Consider the following 24,116-nt stretch of genomic DNA (forward strand, 5'->3'; position numbering starts at 1 on the left):
TAAAAAGCTCACTATTTCTAGAGGGATAAGAACTATATGTACTTTATGAACATAAAATTCTACTGACTTCTATGTACTGTGAAACTTGGTATAAAGTTAAGTCAACTTTTTGCATAAATTTCACTTGTATACCGTAAGTTTTAAGATGTTTAAATTAATAGCAAAACATAATGTCCTTTCATGCACCTTGTGTTTTGAATTAACTACTCTTTTTTTCCCCCTGGGGACTGAAACGTCTTTAAAAAAAATAAAAAGTGTAAATGTTTCATCTTGATGTTTTTCAAGTTGAAAAAAACCTCAATTTCTGTAATTTAACCTGGAAGAAAATTTATTTTGAGTCATTTAGATTTGGCCCCAAAAATCTTTTTTTTTTTTCCCACAGCCCTAAGTAAAAGTACATTTTAAATAAAAATGTAACTTATGTTACCATTAACCTGGGAAATTATTAAGATTGTTTTAAAAGACTTTTTCCCCCTGAAATTTGCTTAGGTTTGAAGTTCATTCCCCGCTTGGACAATAACATTGGACTAGTTAATGAATGTTAGCTTTAAAGACAAGACTGCTGCCTTGTCTGAGGTATAGTTTCAGTTAGAAGATTAAGAATAGCTTTTATTAGGATTTAAACAATGAATTTGAGCACAACAATCATGAAAACACTCACTGGTATTAGGATCTGTGAATCCTGTTTTAAAGTAAACTTAGTGCCTAAACAGTCTCTGTGGGAAAGTATTATTAACATGTCATGAAATGGAATGTTAGAATGCCAATAGAATCAGTAGCCAGTGGGAACGTTTTTGCACAAGAGTACAGAATGATACTCCAGACCAGAGAAAGATTTCATAAGACCTCCCATTGGTCATGGGGGTGTTTTAGCTAGACAGGTAGGTACAGTTTATCAGACAAGAAGCTACTTCATGTCCACGGATGAAATTGACAGTTTTGACGCCATCTGGCCACAGAAAGCAGCTTAGAGCCGTGACCAAACACAAGTGCACAGCTGGAGACCACTTAAAAATGGCTGATCTGGTGAAAATCTTAACCTTTGTTGCATGAGGGGTCAGATGAAGATGCTTCAAAACAGAGCATCTTCTGTAACTTCTGTCTGCCTCCCTGCCACAATGTTGCTGTTTTCAGAATGGGATGGGGGGAAGGGAGCAGAGGTAGTTCAGTCCGGGGCTTTTTCAGCCCCCGCTGGAGAGTGGGGCGGCTGTACTGAAGCCCCCCTGAGAGGGGGGGCTTCAGTTCACCCCTCCACCTTCCAGCATCAGCTGGGGAACCCCTAGAACAAGTTCCCTCTACTCCTTTACCCCTCTCCCCTTGTAAAAACTTTGTAGCCTGGCAGGGAGCAGGGACCACTGTTAGGGGAAACCAGCTTCAGGCTTGCATCCAGCAGCTAGATTCCCCTCCCCTCTGGAACCAACAGTGAACTTCTGGTTTGTCCAGGGGATTGTTGCAACTTAGAACACTTCCTGCAAAGTGTTGAGTTGCAGCAGGGAGCTGCACTTCTGCCGGCTCCCCTCCACCCCCTCCAATGGGGAAGCTGAGTGCCCATGAAGAGAAGAAAAATGGGAAGAGTAAGAGTTGTAACCCTTGAAAGAATCAAGGTTTTAACTTCTTCTCTGAACCAAAGTTTATCAACTTCGTGGCTTCAGTGAGTGTGGGGTATGCATGTTTTTTATTTTTGTTTGATTTGGTTTTTCCAGTCAGCTATCCACCACATGGTTTAAAAGATATCTGCTTGGCCCTAAATCTCATTTTTATATTCTGTTTTTATTTCTTACATGCATTTGTTTCAAAGGAGGTTAATTTTTTTCAGGGCGTGAAGCAGACAATCCAATAGGGTATTTTTTCTTTGCATCTCGGAGCTGCATAAGCATTACATGTGCAGTGACTGACATGAAGTAATTGCTTCATTCCAGTGTAATAGATTGCAGCATTTTGTCTCCAAGGCTTCTGGTTCTTGCTGTAAAATCAATTCATTTTGATATCTCAAAGATTGTGTCCTGGCAAAAAAGAGAAATTCAGATCAGATGTGTGAGAGATCATTTTTAAATAATATGTATATTTAAAAGTAATGTTAATACAAATAAAGATTAAAATTATTTATAATACATTCAGCATTTGAAATAACCCAGTCATTCAAATAGTAAAGATTTTATTGATTTTTAAGAAGGGAATATTTTATAATTTTCTTGCTTTAAAAGATTTTCAGGCAACATATAAGAAATGGGTAATTTGCAGCATAATCACATGAAAAGATGATGGTAAATGGGTTTTTCAAGAATTTCAGATGCTGAATGCTGAAATCTGATCATTTTTGCCTAGGTTTTAGAACAAAATATTCAGAAGGAGGCATTTTCTTGTTCAGATCTTCCTTTTTGAAAAGTTTATCTTGTTTCTTTCTTGCCTTCTTTTATCTTGTTTCCTTCTTGCCTTCCCCTCCCTTTCTGTTGCATTTCATTGTTATTTAACCCATGACCTTTTGTTCACTAAACACTTAGTTGCACTTAACTTCTTCATAAACACCTTGAGCAATAATATTCATTAGCTCATTAGAAACAATTTTAATGCAAAATTATTTAGACTGCTGTGTGCTTAGCTGATTAATAAACAGGAAATTATTTCAGTACATGTTAAAAAAAAATGGAGAGATTATAAACTAAAAGTTGTACCAGGGAAAATGTTATAGTCTGCTCCTAGTTACTTTGGAATGTACTGGGAAAGTGAGGACCAAACACACCCTCACTTTCTTCAGATTTCTCTTTTGGTGAAGTTCAGGCCTTGTTTTCCTCTTATTTTTGGTAATTCTAATTAAACAATATGCTTTAGCAGCTGTCCTGCGTATGAACCTGATACCTACAAAGAAATGGAGGGCTAATCTGCCAGAGGTCAGACTGATCCAAAAGTATATGAGTATGTATAGTGATCTGTAAGGGTATGAATAGACCTTGCCTTTATTCTGTCATAACAATTTCTTTGGCGGCACAAAGGGATATCTGTACCATTTGACACACCACAAATGCCCAAATTTATAGCCAGAACAAAAGGTAGTAACAGTATTTGCTGTTTTACTGCAACAGACATCTGTTGACTTTATGGTGTGAGAACATGGATGGCCTGGAGCTGCCCGTGCTTTCCAGCCACCCTGGGCAGGCATTTCCACTGTTTGAGGGTCCCAATCCCTTGTGACCCTCAATTCCCGTGCAGCATTGGGCTCCTCAAGCCTGAGGAACACCTGCCCGGTTTTCCCTCATTAAAGATATGCCCTGGGAATCTCTGGGGTGCGTCTCTAAGGAAGGGAAGCTGATCCACTTCATTTGGTGTTTTTATTTCTAGCCCAAGATAGTAGATGGGTCAGAAAAGGTCTTGCAGGAAAAAGCCTAGAAACAAAGGAAGGAAACTCGGGTTAAGGTTTTTCTTGTGTGCATGCACACACTCATCACTGCCCCTCTGTGCTGTGTTGAGAGCACACTGAAGTAAGTGTCTCAAAAAAGTGAATAATCGGGCATGTTTGTACAAATGAAGGAAAACAAAATAAACCCTGAAATGGCTGACTACAATAAGCATCTGGCCCTAGCTGCTATCCAACATTGTTTACCGACTACAATGAATAGGGGCCAGCTCAAATTACACGTTCACAATTTTCATGGGAAAACAGCAGTTTCTGTAATTGCTACAAAAAATGATTTTTGCATCAATTTCCTGCAGAATCTCCCCCCAAAATTAAAAACTTACTAAAAATAAAATGCTGGCTCCCCAGTAGGAACCAGCAGTCCTCATGGCTGATGCTGCCTGGCCTCCCAGGCCATAGGCAGGGGAGGAAGGGGGTGAAGGCACTAGTTGGTGAAGCAGCATGAAGAGGAGCAGTCAAGACAACAACTGACTGTTCATTTTTGTCTCTCTCCACTGTGAGTCTCTCTCCAGAAGTGTAGGTTTTTGAACTTATCCTTAATAAATTTCATCCTATTTATTTCAAACCATTTTTTTCAATTTAGCTAGATCACTTTGAATCCTAATCTTATCTTCATAAGTGTCTGCAGCCCCAGCCGCCTTGGTAACATTGGCAGATTTACAAAAATACATTCAATTAATTTTTCCAAGTTATAAATGAAGGTATTGACAGTATTTGATCCAGTGTAAACAAATGGGAAGATCCCACTTGATTATCTCCTTCCAGATAAAAGTAGTAAATGTTGGGTTTTTTTTCCAGAATAATTAATATCACCATCATTTTGGATAATCAATTTTTTTTCTAGATAAGCAAACACCACAGTATGAAATGCTGAAAACTATAATTACTGTATTGTACAGCAAATATTTAAAACAACAAGAAATAAACATCAAGTTATGGGGCAGTGTGGCCATGCCAAAAGGTAGGTTGCTGATACAGGCAGACCTGGACAGGCTGGAGAGTTGGGCAGACCGGAAGCAGATAAAGTTTAACACTTCCAAGCATAAGGTGCTCCGTCTGGGGGCAAATAACCCTCAATGTGCATACAGGCTCGGAGGTGACAGCCTGACTTGCACCATGGCCAAAAGGGACCTAGGGGTAATGATTGACCATCGCATGAACATGAGCCATCAGTACGATGCGTTGGTCAGCAGGGCAAACAACACTCTGGCTTGCATCAACCGATGCATCTCATTTAAAACTAAGAAAGTGATACTCCCGCTGTACTCAGCACTGGTGAGACTGCAGCTGGAGTACTGTATCCAGTTCTGGGTGCCGCACTTCAGTGAGGACATGGAAAAACTTGAAAGGGTCCAGAAAAGAGCTGCCCATATGATCAGGGACTTTCAAGGCAAGCCATATGAGGAAAGGCTGAGGGACCTGGGCCTCTTTAGCCTAAAGAAGAGACGGTTGGGAGGGGGCTTGATAGCAGCTTACTGCTATATCAAAGTGCATTAGGAGTTCGGTGAACAACTGCTCACTAGGGCACCCCTGCAGAAGACCAGGACCAATGGATATAAACTCCTGCAAGGCTGCTTCAGGCTTAATACCAGGAAAAACTCCTTCACAGTCTAGATGTCCAGACTATGGAATAAACTCCCTCCAGAGGTGGTGCAGTCACCTACCCTGGAAGTTTCCAAGAGGAGACTGGACAGTCACCTCACTGGGGTCACTTGACCCTAGTTGTCTTCCTGCCTTGTGGGGGCTGGACCTGATGATCTGCAAGGTCCCTTTCAGACCCTAACAGACTATGAATCTATAAATTTGTTACTGTGTAAGTTTTAAAATCTCTCAGCATTAGTAAACAATATACAGTTCTTCCACCAGCAAACAAATCCCAATTACAGGCTGGTGGGTTTGTGAAAACAAAGAATACAAACCCTTGTAGTTAACTGAGTATACTGATAATTGACACTACTCTATGGAGCTGCTGTTGAATTGCTCTTTAAACACAAACTTCCAACCACTGAAGTACCTACCTTCTAGTATTTTCCTTCTTAGCCTACTTATGAGTGTATTGTGAGAGATGGTGTCAAAGGCCTTGCTAAAGTCAAAGTATGTCACATCCACAAAGTACATCACATTGTCATAGCATGAAATCTGTTTCATTAAATGTAATTTGTTCCTGACACATTCAGATCAGGAATATGACATACTTTTTACAATATAAGGTATATACCACCTTATTATATCTTAGGTGCTTAGAAATAGATTCTCTGCTGCAGCATCTTTCTGGGTATTGAAGTTAGTCCGTAAAACCTAGATTGTTTTCCTTATTCCCTTTTTGATGCAGTTTTTTTATGTATATTATAAGCTTTCCAGACTAGAGTTGCTTTTCATCCTATATATTTCAAGGACCATTAAGACACTTCTAAAGAAAAAAATGTATTTGCCCTTTTTAAACATCAGATGGGAAATTTCCCTTTCCCTCCCTGGCCCCTCCCCTTCAAACCTAACCCCTTACTAGGTATTAGTCAAAAGATGTGCACTAGTCAACACCTACTGCCTTGCTTACCTTGTCTTACCAGCTTAGTTTTAGAGGGAAAAAAGCCCATCTAAAAAGTGTTTCACTACAGCAACACCAGCAAGAAGAAAAGAGGAGAAAATTAACATTTTAATGATTATTAATAAGTGTATTTAACAAGAGATAAACAAGCTTTGGAAAGAAAGGTTTTGAGACGCCTGGTGCATATAAATTACACAATGTGAAGTAATCTATAAATGGAACTTGCAATAATTATAATAACTATTGCTCAGATATTGATTTCATGAATTATTTGGTGTCTTCCAATCTATTTTTCACCATTAAATTGAGTAGGCTATACAGTTAGGTAGTGATTTAAAGAGCACATAGCCAAAAGCGTGAAGAAAATTAAACTGTATAACAGAAATAGGAAACCAGCAGCAGGTTCAGTAGATTACAAGGTAGCAATAGGTGATATTAAGATAGATGAGGATGTTATGTAAATGCTAACCAATTTATTTGAAAATAAGTTAATCACAGAAGACGATGGAGCAATAGCTACCTTAATGTTACCGTTTGCAAGTATGCAATTTAAAATATAATTTGTACAGAAAGTCATTCTGGCTTTACAGATTATTCTTTTTCTTAATACAGAAACATGACAACACCCAATTAAATGCAACTAATTCCATATAATTATGTGTTTATGCAGTTTATAGTTACTTTATGGAATGGACTGTTACAGACCACTATGTAAATAGCTTAATAGGATTTAAGTACAGTACTGGAAAATTAAACATCGCCACTAGTTATTATAGTTAATCTTAAAAAAAGATTAAAAAATCAACCTTCCTAGTTTAGAGCATAGCCCAACTCGTTTGACTGAGGTGGGGAAGAAACTTTAGAAGTATTGTCTGGTGTGTGAAAGCTTTCACTCTCCCCCTCTCTTTTCCTATGTATGTTGTGTTAACCACTTTTGGTGACGGTGTTTAGGTCTGTGTGGGTAATATATATCAGTGAACTAACAATATCTACAATGTCCCTTAACCGCTTCTAAGACTTTCCATGTTGGTTGGTTGTTTGTTTCAGTAATAATGATATTTATTTGATAACTTCATTTTTATTCTTTATTATTTTGGGGATTTATGAAATGGGCATCAGTGTTATTCTAGCATAACCAGGTAATTCATAATTTATAACATTAAAGTTTAAATTGAATTGTAATCTGTTTTAATTTCTAGCATTTGAAATTAAACCAACCAAGATCACAATAATTACCTCATTTTAGATGCAATACTTTATAAGCCATAAACCCTGGAAATTATACAAAAAGGATGATAATGCAACTCTTGTATAACCTCACTAAATATTTTTACTCAGTTTTAGAAGATTAAAATGGTCATATTCTGAACTATCTTAAAATAGAAGCTTTAATTTTAATTTTTAGGTATACCAAATATCTCTCTCTGGGTGCATCTACACGTATTATTAAGGTGCTATGATAAACTCCAGAGCAGTTCGTGCCAGAGTTAACTGCTCCTGAGCACAGCATCTACACATGCATTCAGGACTACAGCAATTTGAGCTGGGGTGGAACAGCTATGGGCTGGCAGGTGGAATGGGGGGTTAGCTCCAGGTGGCGGTGGAGGGTGGTGGAGGGGTTGACAGGAACCGGGATCTGCCTCCCAGCTGGCTGGGCTGACCAGGCACAATTTGCACCCAGTGGTCACCAATCTCATAAGCATTTGATCATAGTTAGTTACTCTGCTAGAAGACAGTACTGTCTTACGGAAGATGATACTGTTTTACGGGGATTACTACCCCAATTGTAGTAATTAACTGTGATAACCACTCCCCACACTCTATTTTATGGAGGAGTTAATTATTTTACTGCACCCTAGTACTAACACACCTGTGGACAGTGATGCTTTACTTTGGAACTAATTAATCAACTCTGCAGTAAAGTGCACATGTAGATGCACCCTCTGGGCCCATCTACACGTGCCCCAGACTGCTCAGTAATTGGCATTATTGCACAGTCCCATTGTCACATGGTTACTTTTAGCTGCTACTGCACAGTAGTGTCACTGTCATGGTTCATGCCTGGCAACACTACGTCATCATAGCAACAAAGTATGGAGTAATAGCTCATTGGTACAGTGACACAGCCTCTCGTGTAGACATGCCCTCTGTGTAGTAATAGAGAGCTTTGTGCTTGAGCACAATTTTTAGCTTTTTTCACTACTGAATCAAAGTGGTAAAAATAAAATAGGCTAGTTGGCAGTGGGTATGTGGCTCACTGTATTCATCTTATTACTTCAGACTGTTTTCAATAAAGTAGAATGTTTGGTACATTTAGCTATGTTTATGGTACTTGGAGTATAACAACTACAGCATAGCATTTAGCCTTGGTTGAAGCTGGCATTGTTATTTGGTGCTGAAGATGAAGAATACAAACTGTTTAGAGACTGAATCTAACACATTTCCTGTGCTCCATTCTTCACTGACAAACTGCTTTTCGCAGCAGTTCTTAGCTGTTTCCATATAACTTTGGGACCTTTTAAATCCAAGACTATTTAAAACTAACCATGAAATCATGCTGGCTTCCTTTCCAGTGATGGATTAATTTTTTTAATAAAATTAATTTTATTTACATAGACCATACTAATATTATTTGAGAGGTCCCATATGCTAATAAATGTAATTCCTCCTTTGATAATTGGATCCCTGATATAGGATTCTGCTCTTGGAAGAAGCAAAGCAATGGTGTACAAACTGCTTCAAGTGAGGAGTGTTTGCCACTTCTTTCCCTCTACCTCTGTTTTCCAAGGAAATAAAAAGGGATGTCTTGGTGTGACTGAGCACCCTAGGGTGTCCGTTGTTTGAAGGTCTAGAGTAGCCATCAGGGCAGCCGGCATGTATGAGCTGCTATAACGAGCCAGTTACATGACTGCAGGTGGGCCCTGGGATTTGAGGAGGGGGCCAAGCAGCCTCCATTTTAGACCCAGGCCCTCAGGGCCATTCCAGCAGTCTTCTGTTGGCAGCCAAAAGAGCAACACTTGTCTGAGCTGCTGCTCAAATCATCCTTGGAGGTAAGAGCAGGAGCTATGGAGATAGCAGAAGGCTCCTGGTCCTGGGTATGACTTGCAACTGCACCCTGCCAGGGAAGGGTGGTCTGGTGGGACTGTCCATGGTGGGACAGTCCCCCAGAAATGCCAGACCAGTTACCTCCCTGGTGAAAGGTGAGTAGGGGCACCTTAAAACCCCAACCCAGTGGGTCTAGAGCAAACAATGGGGCCAGGCATGCCTATTGAGAGGCACGTGAGCCTACGGGGGTGTAAGACCCTGGAGATGGTGAGGCCAGGCATGCCCAAAGAATGGCACCTGAGCCCAAGGGGAGTATAAGATCCTGAGGCCCTAGTGTAGTGGGTAAGAGTAATGAGTCACCTTGGGAGGGTCTTGGGTCAGAGCTCTGTCTAGGGCCAGGTGAATTGGCTGGTCACTGCACAGATAAGGATCATGGGAGAAGCCCAAAAGGCTGTGCCAAGGTCAGTCAAGGGTTGTGAGTAAGCAAGCCTGCTGGCCTATAGGAGCCGCTCAAGGGAGCAGGACAGGCTGAGTGTAGCCCCATGTGGAGCAGCAAGTGAGAGACCCAGTGAGAGTAGGTGGTATGAATGAGGCTATTTGGGGGTGGAGCAAAAGAATGAATGGATGTGGCCTGGCAAGAGGCTGAGTTTGGCCCAGCCTTGAGCCAGAGCATAAAGCAACTCTAGGATGCCATCTGCAAGTCATGGGACATGATAAGGGAAGGTTGGAGTCATGTGTGAACCCCTTGGCATCACGATATTCAATGGGCAGCCTCCTGCTTATTCCAACAAATTGGTTCCCAACAAGTCATGGCAGGTGAGACCAGGCAAACTGCCCTAGATGAAGTGGCAGGCAGCTGGGCAGTGTATGGTGATTGGCTGGTATGGTGATTGCCAACAAGTATGTACCCTTGTCACACTTGGCAACAGTTTTTAGTTCCTTCAATATTTCATGGGAGAAGGTCCAACCCAGTTGAGTTGATTTCCTTAGCATAGACTAAGACTAAGACTGTAGATGAGATTAAGGCCAGCGTTTCATAAATCTCAACAAGCTGTCCAGCAAGGATCATTGTATTACGTATACGGGTACCTTACTGTATCAACAATCTGGCATTTGCTCATGACATGTAGGACTAGTCTCCAGGGAGCAGCTTATTTTCACGCTGTTCTTTTATTCTCTCCATCACATAATTACTTTCTGTACTTAGCATCTAAATCTGAAGCCCAGTTCACATGAAAAATCCTTCAATTAATTTTCAACTAATATTCCTGAAGGATCACTACAGGTTGTCAATCTCCTAAGAGTGGGGATCCATGTGGGCTCTTTTTGATGTCAGAAATGTTACTTGCATAATAAATGTGGCCCTCTGAAGTAAGTGCCATTATGAACACATTTTTCAATTACCTTTGTCATGGTTTAGGCCAGGGTCAAGCAAAGTCCAGCCTGCAGGCCGGATCTGGTCGGCCATGGACTCCATTTCATTTCCATGGAGACCAGCTGCAGCCTCACTGGCAGCATGTGTGGCAGAGCAGCATAGGGGGTACTCTGGAACCACTGGGATCTTGCAATGGAGCCTGGGCAGAGCCACGATCTGTAGCCTGCACACTCCAGGAAGGGGTGTGCAGGCAGGGGATCACATCTCTTCCCTGGTCCCTTGCAGCGGTGACAGCCTGGTTGGTCTGGAGTCGGGACAAAGCCACGATCCCCTGCCTGAGCACCCCTTCCTGGAGCGTGCAGGCTACAGATCATGGCTCTGCCCTGGCTCCAGAGGAGGCTGCCCCCCATTGCAAAATCCCAGCGGGTCCAGAGCAGCCCCCTGCACTGCTCTGCCACGTGAGCTGCCAGCGCAGTTGTGGCTGGTCTCCACGGCAACCCTAGGCTTTCCCACACAGGTGTGGCTGGGTCTCCATGGAAACTGGCTCAAGCCATGCAGGTGGGACTGCTGAGAAATTGAGTCTGGCTGCCTGCTGGATCAGCCATTTTGCCCACCCCAGATTTAGGCTACCTATCTGTGAATTAGTGGAAACAGCTGAAGTGTGTCTGGGGCCATAATTTGTTGTTTGTGTATTGGCAATATCCAGTAGACCCATCAGAATTGGGGCTACATTATGCTGGGCATTACATCAGTATGTAAGAAGAAACTGCAATCATATTGGTGAGTCATGTCCTCTGTTGTGCCACTGGAGCCCAGAGTGAGGGAGAAGGCTGAGAGCCAAGTGTTCCTTTCAGAGGTTAGAGGATGCTCACTTGAAGTTTGGAGTGTAAGTTTGCCTAGTTTTGCTTCTCCAAGGGTGTGAATACATATGGGAATTATTATTTTGTAGAACTACAGTCTGTCTGGTAAGTAGCAATATTTTCTTTGAAATATATTTCTCTACTCCTATGTTAATTTGTAATCCTTTGTGAAATGTTTGTTATCTCTGTTTCATCTTTCCAAATTGTAATTTAAGGCTTTTTTCCTTCAAACATTCATACACATTCTAACTCAGTTCAGTTAAGTGCATACATAAGTTTTTGCAGGCTTGAGGCCAACCTTGCAGTTGAATTAATCAATTTTTGCACACGAGATAAATGTATTTATGTTGGTACGGTTTCATATAACAGATTTTACAAAAGTCTATCCAGATATGCTGTTTTGTCCTAAGAGGGTACTGTTTCAATGTTTTGATTATGCCACCTGTCAAATTATCTGTCATATACAATCTTGTCATTAAAATCAATCAACCTATCTTCCATCACAGAAGGAGCCCAATTTTAAATGTGAAAGTCCTCTTTGGATGGCCAAATAAAGTTTTAGATAAACTTTTTTTTCTTTTTGTATAAAAATATAGTATTTGAAAATTAGGCCCAGGAATATTATATAAACAATTACAGGCCTATTACTGTAAAGCTTCTATCAGTTCATTTATGTTACTTTATATTTTGCAGATGGGGAACTCAAGGGGATTTCACCACTACCCATCCTCGGCCTGTGGTCAAAGTAAAGCTCTTTACAGAAAGCACAGGGGTCCTAGCACTTGAAGATAAAGAACTAGGAAGGGTGAGTGTTATCACATTTACAAAATTCAAGTATTTATAAACTAGGTATAGCAGAGTACCAGCTCTCTGTTTGGCATTCAAACATTCACTTACTAAGTTTGACTGCAGTGACATTTTCTGGGCCTCACAGAGGACAGAATAAATTTATTGATCCAAATTTTGAATAGTTTCAATAAGGGTTTCCTGAACTTCCTAAAAAGAACATTTTACAGAATCTTCTAATTCCGCTAACATTTTTACATACATAAGTGTGAACGAGAATGGGGGTTTTATTGGCTTCACTTTTTGACCTTCAGTTTGAGCCCTTATTCTCTTTACCTTTGTTCTTGTTGGATTGGAGGTGGGGGAGGATGCAGCTGTGGCTCTAAGATAATAGATAAAGAAAACTGAGATAGGCCAAATCTGCTGTTATTGTCCTTGTTGTTGGAATTGAATTCCCCCCACCACCTCCCCTAAAAGAAAGAAAAACAAAAACAAGACAAGTAAAAGGGGAAAGAAAAGAATAGCAAAAGTGGAAATTATGGCCTGTCTCTGTGCCTTTGATTCAAAGAGAAGAATGGGACAGCAGTATCTGTGAGATTATACTCCCATCAGTTGTGTAAACCAGCAGTAGCATAGGGTGAGGTGAGCAAGCAGGGCAATATGTCCTGGGTGCTGTTTAAGAGGAAAGGTGCCAGAAGGACAGAGAGGGGGGTCATTCATCCTGCTGTCCCATACTCTGATGCATTTCTTTTATGTTATGCTTCTCTAAACCAGGATTACTAATTTCCTCAAAATAACGAAACTACAGTGAGATAAGAACAATTGAGAACATCTCAGTGTGATAAATGGTTCTCACTAAGTGCCTCTATGTCTCCAGTTATCTAGATGACCAGTTAAAGCCTGTTCTCCATATGCTAGCTCCAAATGTTTATGCTACCACTTTCTTCCCCTGTCATACCTCCAGTTGGTACAAGTACTTTTTCACAACCTTACCACATTCTAGTGGCACCTTCAAACTTGGTAGGGGCAAGAAATGAAAGGAAGAAGGGGTAGAGATGGTGTGTTTTGTGTTGCTGGCGGCAAGATTGAAAGTGATATTTTTTCAGGACTTGAATTAGTGAGAAGGTGGTGGTGAGCTTAGTACAGTGAGCTTGATGAAGGGAATATTGAAAGACTTAGAGTAGTGGAGGTATTTGAATAGTTTGAGGGAATGTTGGGGTTTGGAACATGGTGATATGCGAGAATGTTTGAAGAGTGTGAATCAAGAAGAGTGAATACAAGGAAGGGTCAAAGTTGTGAAGTTCATGGATTTTTCTGGAGGATTCATTTTTACCTCCACTAGCATGGATCCCATGCTAGTCCTTCACTGTTCTTGCATCCTGTCCCCAGCTCCTCAACCCTGTGACTCAATGCTTAAGTTTGCCTCTCTATAGAGAAGAGAGCTATAGAAGGAGAACCAGACTGTGCTAGAAAGACAGGCATATAGGAATTAAAAGATGATGCAAGGACAGTGAATGGTCTAACATGCAACCATTTTTTCTGTTTCCAGATTATTCGTTGCCAAGGAAGGCAGCCATTGCAAAGAGAGGTAGTTAGCCATGTTAGCTGGAAGTGAGGCAGAGAGCAAGGCAGGGTGGCACCTTATGGACTAACTCATTCAGAAATGCATAAGCATTCTCAGGTAACAGCCGACTTCATCATATGATGATGACATATAGTCTGTTGCGTACAAAAGCTTATTCATTTCTGAACAAGTTTGTCTACAAGGTCCCACCCTGCCTTATCTCCTGCCAGCTGTTGCAGAGACAGTGAGACTTGGAGTGCTGTGTTAATTGAATAAATGGATCTAGATAGTCAAAAAGATAAAAACACCCATGTTGTTGTATAATGTTACATAGTTAAACAAAGTGTGGAGTCTCAGGTACAGAGATTGTATCCTGCTTAGTCCCATTTCAGATAATCACTGATAACAATAATTTTAACCTTTTCTTAATGATATACAAAAGAAGGAAGAACAGTAAAGCATTTGAAAGTAGGGTATTAAGTGAAGATTTCATTTTTAACAATATCCTTTAGCTTTAGAGGGATTTTTGTAAGAAAAGCCCTCCATTTGACAGGCTTTCAGATGATGTCAAGATGGTGTTAACTATTCTTTTTCGGGAAGAGGGTTTGTGGACAAAGCAAGATGTACACAAGGGGAGAGAGATGAATAGTAAAGGCAGAAATTTCATCCTCTGCTCCTGACACAAAGAGGTGATGGAGGGAATAGGACAATAGTGACCATCATTTGTAGTTCAGTATCTGCTGGAATCTGCAGGGAAAACAGAAAAAATTGAGATGAGCTGGAGTTGTTTTTATTGTCTTCATTGTTAGAGTCTGATCCTGTGTCATTGAAGACAAAACAAAAGGGGAGAAAAAGGAACCAGAAACAAAAAATTCAGCTTTGCTTTCCAATACTTTTATATCAGCCTCTCTGCTAGAGAAAGATGAGCACAGCACATAGTCATTGTCAGCAGCTGTGAAACTAGGCAAACTTGTACTAGCATTAAGTTATTTAAGACACTTGATTTTAGCTGCCTTTATTTACGGACACAAATAAAAAATGCTGTTCTGACAGGCTAAGCCGGACTCCTTACAAAAAGGAAAAAGGAGAGAGAAAATGAAATGAAGAGCAAAAAGGAGTGAAGAACAGAAAGGAGACAGGGAGGAAGTAAAAGCAGTTTTACATTCTAGGTGATGTTTAGATCTTAGATGATGTTCCTATGTCAGTGCTATTGTCATCTGAATCTATCTCAGGATCAGAGCAATGAAGGATCTATAGTGTCACTGGATACTGGGTCATATCACCCCAGCCAAATATCTGTCCAGCCTCCTCTTGAAGACCGGCAAGGTAGGAGAGAGTACCACATCACTTGGGAGCCCATTCCAGAGCCTGGCAGCCCTAACTGTAAAGTAATGCCTCCTGATGTCCAGCCTGAACCTTCTCTCTAGGAAGGTTCAGGAGGGGATCAAGATCTAGGAGGGCCCATAGCTATGGACTGCCAGAGCCAGAGAGCCTGGTGATCTCAGTTAACCCAGGAGGCCACTGTTGGGATCCACAGTCATGGAGGCCGGAGCCTAGAAGCCAGGTCCAGTATCATGGACCTGTACTAAAAGGCCCAGCGAGAGTAAGAGGGGAGGAGGCCAATAAGGTCAAGACCCCTACAGTAGTGTGTGATGGTACAGTAACACCTGTGAGGCATGGGGCACGGTGTAGGGGAGGACGGAGCCACTCAATGAGCCTTTAAGGCTATAGATGCCCTGGAGGGGCACAGATATTAAATTAGCCTTTAAGGCTAGGGACAGATTCAAAAAGCCTGAGCCTGAATTGATTTAATCTTTGCAGGTTAGTTTAACCTGCCTAGATTGAATCAATTTGCAACTGTAAAGACATTCCCTCTGGACTGAAGAAATGCAGGCACATGCCTGCAATGGCTCAGGCTAGAAGCTGAGGGCTGCTAGACCAGCCCTCCCTTCCTTTCTGTAGTGCTGAGCTGGGGGCCAGGCCCCAGCAGGAACTCTAATTAGGAAGAGCTATAAACCCCTCCCTGCCTGTGTTGGCCCAGGCTTTTCCCTGCTCACTGCTTAAAGGGCAGGAATGTTGCCAAACCTTAGCTCTGGGCTAGCACTCTGAGGCAAAGTGGGGTGTGCAGTGCATGCATGTGTTGATGATACTGAGCTTTTCAATCTCCCTCTCCCTGCTTCTTCATACTGTCTGCAGCAAACCTTACAGGTGAAGGAGCCAGCAGGGGGCTGATAACACAGCATTTAGCACCCCATCAACAAAACAAAAGCCTCTCTCATTAGTTCAAGTTCTTCTTAAACAATTTTTTCCAAGAAAGGAACAGAGGGACATTACTAGCTGACCTGATGATTAGCTCCCAAAAGCCTTAAGTGGACACTCTTCTGTCTGCCTTTGTCCTGTCCCAGTGAAATTGGACACACACACCCCTCCCTCTCATCATTAGCTAGTACTCCACATTCCTACGGTTTGTGGGAGATGGGAGGGAGGGATACCTACTTGAATAGCAAGTAGCAAGGGGGTGGCATGGGGCAGGGGAAAACCAGGCAGACCCTGCTATGCCTGCAGTCTCTGCCAGAGCTCTGGATAGGAAGCAGAAGGGAAGAGCCAGCCCTGTTCCCTGGAGCAGACAGCATAGCCCAGCCCAGGGCTGCAAAGCATCTGGGATGCTGGGGGACTCTAACTTAAACAGGAAACAGGTCTGGGACAGACATTGCATAAACCAGTTTGACCCAAATTCATTAAGTTTGATACTACATCCAACCAGGTTTATCTTAAACCAGTTTCAGCCATTTTGAAACTGGTTTATGTGCACTGAATTTATGTTCCATTACAGGTTTAAACCAGTTTCTGATCACTTGAATCAGTTTATGTGTAATGTCTGTGCCTAGCCTAAAGCTACAGATATGCTGGAGGGGTATGGGCAGGCAGAGAGGGCTTATCGAGCTTAAGGGTTGAATCGAGACTACTGGGGCCTGGTAGAGACCCAGTGCTGATCTAAATGGTCTAAGGCTTACTCTAAAGCCTGTGGGCAGCTTCCCTTATTCAGCCTGCAGTAAAAACAGGGTGTGGCAGGCAAACAATCAGGGAGGGCTGTGTTAGAGGTGGAGCTGGGCAGGAGCTCCATGGGGGTGTCATAGTCGCCCCTTGAACTCTGTCCTGCCACAGCCACTCTTTGGTTTATATCCCTAGCTATAGCACATACTTGAAATGATGTGGAAACTGCTTATCTCTGCATGAAAATGATATTAAGCCTAGTTAATATAATTGTACAAAAATAAGGAAGTAACAGTTCTTTCAGATAGCTGTGAATAGAATTAGCTAAAATGGATTGTTAACTACAGACAATAAAGTGAGCTGCTTCTTTAAAAGCTTTGCTACAGTGTTCTATGTGGGGAAAAAAACCCTGATTTTTTTAATTGCCTTAAGCCAGTTGTAGCTGTACAAGCCAAGAACAAAGCAAAAGAGTGTCATAGGTTCATAGATGTTAGGGTTGGAAGGGACCTCAGTAGGTCATTGGTCCTACTCCCTGCCCTGGGCAGGAAAGAGTGCTGGGGTCAGACAACCCCAGCTAGGTGCTTGTCCAGTCTCCTCTTGAAGACCCCCAGGGTAGGGGAGAGCACCACCTCCCTTGGAAGCCCATTCCAGATTCTGGCAACCCTTACTATGATGAAGTTCTTTCTAATTTTCAACCTAAATCTGCTCTCGGTCAATTTGTGGCCATTGTTCCTAGTTACTCCAGGGGATGCCCTAGTAAATAAAGCATCTCTATTCCCTGCTGCCCTCCTCCCCTGATGAATTTATAGGTAGCCACAAGATCACCTCTCAGCCTTCTCTTGCAGAGGCTGAAGAGCTCTAGGTCCTTCAGTCTCTCCTCATAGGGCCTTGCCTGCAGGCCTCTGACCATACGAGTGACCTCCTCTGAACCCTCTCAAGATTCTCCACATCCCTCTTGAAGTGCGGCACCCAAAACTGGATGCAGTACTCTAACTGAAGGCTGATCAGTGCCACGTAGAGGGGAAGCATCACCTCCCTGGACCTGTTCACCATGCATCTGCTAATGCATGATAACATGCGGTTAGCCTTGTTGATCGCTTCTTCACATTAACAACTCATGTTCATCTTGGAGTTAACTCCAAGATCCCTTTCTGATGCTGTGCTGCTGAGAAAGTCATACCCCAGCCTGTAAGTGTGTTGGTGGTTCTCTTTGCCCAGGTGCAGCACTTTGCACTTGTCTTTGTCGAACTGCAACCTATTTCATTCTGCCCATTTTTCCAACCTGTCCAGATCCACCTGGATCCGTTCCCTACCCTCTAGTGTGTTAACTTTGCCCCATAATTTGGTATCATCTGTGAACTTGGACAGGGTGCTCTCTATGCCCTCGTCCAAGTCACTGATGAAGACATTGAATAACACCGGCCCAAGGACCGAGTCTTGCAGGACTCCAATGCCCACATCTTTCCAAGTCGATATCGACCCATCTACCACCACTCTCTGGGTGCAACCCCTAAGCCAATTTGCCACCCACCTGACCGCGTAATCATCTACATCACAGCCTGTCAGTTTATTTATGAGAACAGAATGCGAAACCGCATCGAAGGCCTTCTTAAAGTCTAGGTAGATGACATCTACCTCGACTCCTGCGTCTAAGCATTTTGTGACCTGGTCATAAAAAGAAACAAGGTTAGTCAGGCAGGATCTACCTGCTATGAATCTGTGCTGATTTTCTGTCAGCATTATTTACCCTGCTAGGCTCCCACAAATGTGATCCTTAATTATTTTTTCCTGAGTTTTCCCAAGGATGGAGGTGAGAATAATTGGCCTATAGTTTTCCAGTTCCTCCCTCCTCCCCTCCTTGAAAATAGGGACCACATTGGCCCTTTTCCAGTCCTCTGGGACCTGACTGGAGCACTGTCAGTGCTCAAACACCCATGCCAGCAGCTCTGCTATAACACTGGCCGATTCTTTCAGCACCATTGGATGAAGTTCATCCAGCCCTACTGATTTGAACACATCCAGCCCCTCCAAGTGCCCCTTCACTAAGTGTGCCCTAACAGTTGGTGGGCTGGTGTCCATCCCATGTCTATCTATGATCCAATTGGGAGAATTGTCTTGGTCTGTGTCTAGGAATACAGATGCTAAGAACTCATTGAAAAGATCAGCTTTGTCCCCCCTCTGTCAGTAATTGCCCTAGTTTGTCCTGTAGGGGTCCTATGCTATCCCACACCTTCCTTTTGCTCCCTATATACCAAGGTGTAAAGGCCTAATTGCCTCAGTTATAAGAGGCAACACTTACTTTCCCCTGGTTCCCTGGACAGCATTGCACAACTGAGTTAGTGCATCGGCGCATAGGGTTGTCTTCCCCTGTAGCCTCAAGTACCAGACTGAACTAAACAATAATCTGATTCAGTATGATGATTCTTATGTTTCAGTCACTTTTTTCCAGGTATAGTGTGATATTCTCAGGCAGATAATCTTTTCAGAGCCCCATTCAACATTTTTTGCTAACTCCTTGTTCTGGCAAAACGTCTACTGGCATGTTTCATAAAAATGTGAAGAGATCCAACTCTTTTAAAAAATAATCCTTTTTTTTTTCTTTTGGGAAGAGAGTTCATTTATATATGCCTTGTTTTTTGTAATCTATCCTTCATATATATATATATATATATATATATATGAAGGCAGGGGTATCAGAGATGTGGCCTACAGGCCGATACAGCCCACAGAGATGCGTCATCCAGCCCCTGGTGCTGGTTCTGGGATTTTGAATTGACCCACGTGCCACACTGGCATGCAGAAAACTGGCCCTGAATGTTGGCTCCTGGACACACGCCACATGCAGTGCCTGCTACAGGACCCAGGCTGACTATGACACTCATGCAGGATCAGTCTATGACCCTCCTCCATTTCACCTTAAGTCAGTGGTATCAGCTGGTCTGGGACATGAGCCACATGTGGCACAGCACCTGCTCCAGCCAGTCCAGAATGTGTGTCATGTGCAGCACAGGTCCTGGAGTGAGCACCACATGCACTGCAGCCCTGGACCATCCAGAGTGAGCACAGCATCTGGCATACAGGGGGCAGAGGGAGGTTCTGTGGACACAGTCCAGCCAAACCATTCATCTGGCCTGTGGACTAGTCCTGCAAAACTCATCTGACCCACAGAGCCAGAAGTTTGATGCCCTTAACTTAAGGCATATATAGTGTTCATCTAAGCATCCACTTGAGTGGATTCATCCATCATCTCTTGATCTCATCTTTATACAGGGCCTCATCTTTCAATAGATTGCATTTAGATACATAACTCCCCCCACGTGTATCCAGTTGCAGGACTGAGGCTTTTGATCTGCAAACTCTTCTAGGCAAGGACTCTTTTTAATTAATATGCATATGTATGACATCGTGTAAATAATAACAGCATAATATCCCTCTTTAGTCTCTCTTTTCTGAGGAATTAAAATCTGCCTGTGATTATAAGTTTCTCTTAGCCTGGCACTTTTCTGACATCTTTTTTTTTTCCCCTATAAGAAATTGACTGCAAGGGTACAGTTTGCCAACTTGGGGATATTCTGTTTGCTTCCTGCTGGTTGCCCTGTACATTTTTTTTAAAAAAAAAAAACCTTATTTCACTATTTTTTCTAGAGGAGACTGTGGAGGATTGTTAGATATACCCAGACATCTAATGCAACATAAAATGAAGACAAGTGCTCCAAGCAGAGAGAAATGTTGTTTGGTTTAAATTTTGTGGATTACGAACTGGCTGAGCCAGGGTCTGTGCCGTACTTTATACAGACCTTAGTGTCAGAGTCGTTTACCATATTGATCAGAATGCAAGATGACTTTGAATTGAAGATGACACTTTCCCCAATAATTAGATTCTTTGCATTGAAAATTATAAAGAATTTGTAAATAATTCTTTATACAATTTCCCTTGTATAGAATCTAATAACTGGGGGGATTGTCTTAAATTCACCCTCACTATCACCACTGTGCAGGGAAAGCAACATGGAGTGTCAGGCAGCCTGCCCCTTGCCACTTTTCCCACCTGGTGACTGCCACCTGCTCCCCCTAACACCACCACTTGCTTCTTCCTGGTACTTGCCTCCCCAGTGCTGTGCTTACCCACCTTGACCACTCATCCCATCTACCCTTCTGCCACAACTTACACAATTTAGTGACTTTGGCTTCAGGTTTGGCCCAGGGCACAGAACACATGGTGGCTCCAGCCAAGCAGCAGTACTAACAGCAGCTCCAACCCTAGCCCTGGGCTGGAGCGGGAACCACAACAGCAACCCTGTGCTCCCTCCATGATGTCTCCCCACCCCATAACACACTATCTCCCCTGTGCTCATCCCCCTGTATTCCCCCTGCCCTGCACTGCACAATCTCCCCCAGGCTTGCCACCCACCCTGCCCAATGCAATGTCCCCAAGGTTGGGACCAGAATCCATGCTAAAAGGGAAGGAAAAAAACTTTGTCAAGGATTTGAGCAAATACAGTAATTAAAAAAGCATGTGAAGCAGAGAACAATTTTGAAAGCTAAGTTTGCTTTAATGAGAGAACACGCAGAATTCAATTGGAGTACATAAGGATTCTTCCCAGAGATATAGCTGGGCAGCTCTGTGCTTTGGGCAACCATATGACATCCAGGTTAGCACCAGCTGCTACAGTCACAGCTGTTTTTGTGCTCCCAGCACAAAGGCAGCTCCTGTGTCACCCACCCTCAGTTATGCTACTGTTTTGTCCCAATCATATTCATTCTTTGTGTGCTCCTGACTCTAATTTGCCAAACTTCACAGATATATATACACAAATTAGAATTGCTATACATGCTGGAGCTGGTACAGCTGGGCAAGTGTAAAAAAATTGGGAAGTTTGGGTTGCACATTTCCCAAGATCTGACTCTGGGATGGGACAACTCATTTCTTCCCTCCCTCTTGTCAGAGGCACTGTACTACTTCTGCCTGTTCACTGCTTTGTCTATGAAGTTGTTCTAACCCAATAATTTAAAGTGACATTCATTGTGCTTGCTTAGCACACATGTGCATACAGCGTGGGAACAGCTGGTGGTGTTTGATTACAGATATTTTTTTAATATAAGAATAATTTAGTCTTGTTGCACTGATTATTCAATTAAGAGAGAACTATTGTCTTTCAAGCTGCTTGTCACATCCCAGTGCAGGCTGTAATAATTAGCTTCATAGTTATATTTTCATTGATGCTGCAGTTCCAAAATTGCTTTTAAAATGTTTTAAAATAGCTTACAGGGTAGGTACCCCCACTTGCATAATGTTTTAGTTTCTGAATGGTAATTGCACCAGGCACATAATTAATATTCTGTGCTTTGTTCAAACAGCCTCAGAGAGAAGTACATTTTAAAACAGATTCCTGCTGTGAATATGCTAAGTTATGGCCCTCTATCATGAGAAATGTGTTTTTTCCTTTCTGTTTTGAAATGGTAGAGGTTTCTACATCTTACAATAATTTTTCCCAATGTTTTCAATCTTTTCTAAGTCCTAAAGACGGGTATGAGGTTCTTTTCTCACCTTCATTCTCATAGCATCTGATGAAATAGGCTGCTGCCTATGAAAGCTTAGGCTTCTCTAATCATAGTCTCTCAGCCCTGCCTTCTGCCTTTATGTCCAGTGTAATCTCCCCTTTGATACCCATTGGAGGGTGTAACTTCACACATTTGTCTACATCAGTGGTTCTCAACCAGAGTGGTGTAAGACACTACTAGGGGTGTTGCAACATGAGTGCCACCATGGCCAAGTTGAAATGCCCCATTCATTTCCTGTGGAGGCATATCGAGAAGCAGCTGCAGCCAGAACGTGCACACTTGCCCAGTTGTACCAACTCCACATGTTCCTCCCAGAAACAGAGGTGTGCAGGGTGGGGGAGACTCTCCCATGCCCCTCTTTCTAGGAGAAGCATGTGTGGTCAGATTAGGAAGGACTGTGGCAAGAGCACAATTTTTTAATTACATACTAAATATATTTAGTATTCCAAGTCAAATTAACCAAATCAGTTCCAAATCATATCGATTGAGCAGAGCTCAATTGTTCCAAAAACCGTATTGATTGAGCAGGTAGAACTCAATCGTTTTAAACACCATGCATGGCACTACAACTGGTGAGCATCATCCATCCCAGATATCTCACCCTGAGACTTCAAATACTCCTTAATCCATTGGCAGGCATCCTACATGCAGGCCCAAGCCTGAACATCTGGCATTTCGATGTCCCCAGATACTACAGGCAAACATCGTCCAATTCAAACTTTTTTAGCCTGGGACTTCAGATACTCCCTACACTCTATCTTAGCCCACAAGAGCACATGCTCTGACCTCAATCCTTTGTAGTGCTTGCCTGGCAGCAGAGACCAGAGGCAAGGTTCCCCTCACAGCTTCTCTCCCCCTCCCTCCTGCTATGCAGAAGCTGCAACTTTGTTAACCCTTTCACAGTCAAATTGTATTTTATATCCCTTGATCTATGAACAGATTGGTGGCAGCCATGAGAGGTTTAATGCAGTAGAGAGTAAGCAAGGGTGAGGGCCTGCAGCCCTGGACCTATGCAGCTGCAGCTAAAACTCTGCCCAGCTCCCTTCTCCTCCTGAAAGTTCTCTTATGTTCAGAAAACCACTCTTTACACTCCCTCACCCATTCCCCCTTCCCTGCCCAAGGCACAGAAATAACTGGTTATACCTCTGGGACGCTGGGTTACTCCTTGGTTTGGTATTGGGGATGTTTTCTTTCAGGTGGTATCAGCCTTGCCAATAGTTTTTAGTTTTTGCCTCCTTTTATTGTATGTATTATGTTACATTATATTTATTATCCATGACAACAAATGGATGCAGGATAAAATCCTAAACGCATCGCATTCTGGTCAAATGTTTGCTGTATTAGTCTAGTGGTTCTTAACTGAGATGCCACGAAATTCAGAAAAGCTATGGATAGCTTTGTGTCTTGATCTTGAAAAGGTCTACATGCTCAGAAGCAGAGGTTTTGCAGCAGCATTCCCTAAAGCAGTGAGAGCCAACTTTTTTGGCAGGCATGCCAAAAAACAGCCATATGCCCTCACTGAGTACTACTCCAGTTACCTTCCTTTTCTCTGCTTTCTATTCACTGCTCTGTGCTTCATGCCTCATCTACTGCTCTGCTTTCTGCTTCCTGCTCTATCTGCCCTGGGCTGCCTCTCCCCTCCCCTCCCCTCCCCAGTCTGCCATGTGCTGCACACAACAGCCCAGAACAGATCTCCCTCCCCTGCCCTCTTCCCCTCCCATCCTGAGACAGAGTGGGAGTTGGGGGTGGTGAAGAGCAGAGCTGGGGGAAAAGGCTGCAGAGATGCAGCCTCGCTCCCTGGATGGGCTTCAAATTGGAGCTCAATCACCCACCCTCCTTACCCAACAGCTAATGTCTGTTGAGTCAGGAGGATTGGTCAAACTCATGGCACTCCCTGTGAAGCACCATGAAATCATAGACATCATAGAAATTAACGGCTGGAAAAGACCTTGAAAGATTGAGTCCAACCTCCT

The 24,116-nt window shown here is 42.7% G+C and overlaps 1 protein-coding gene across 8 annotated transcripts in view; it reads left to right on the forward strand.

Annotated features, from left to right (window-relative positions):
* Positions 1–24,116, forward strand: part of CADPS2 (calcium dependent secretion activator 2) — a 630,383-nt gene that overhangs the window by 352,317 nt on the left and 253,950 nt on the right. For all 8 annotated transcript variants that reach the window (XM_059725932.1, XM_059725931.1, XM_059725930.1 and 5 more), the window contains one exon: positions 11,931–12,042. In XM_059725932.1, coding sequence (XP_059581915.1) covers positions 11,931–12,042 — 112 coding nt within the window. The remainder of the gene's footprint in view (positions 1–11,930; positions 12,043–24,116) is intronic.

This window comes from Alligator mississippiensis, chromosome 4, assembly GCF_030867095.1.
Source record: "Alligator mississippiensis isolate rAllMis1 chromosome 4, rAllMis1, whole genome shotgun sequence".
Taxonomy (NCBI): domain Eukaryota; kingdom Metazoa; phylum Chordata; order Crocodylia; family Alligatoridae; genus Alligator; species Alligator mississippiensis.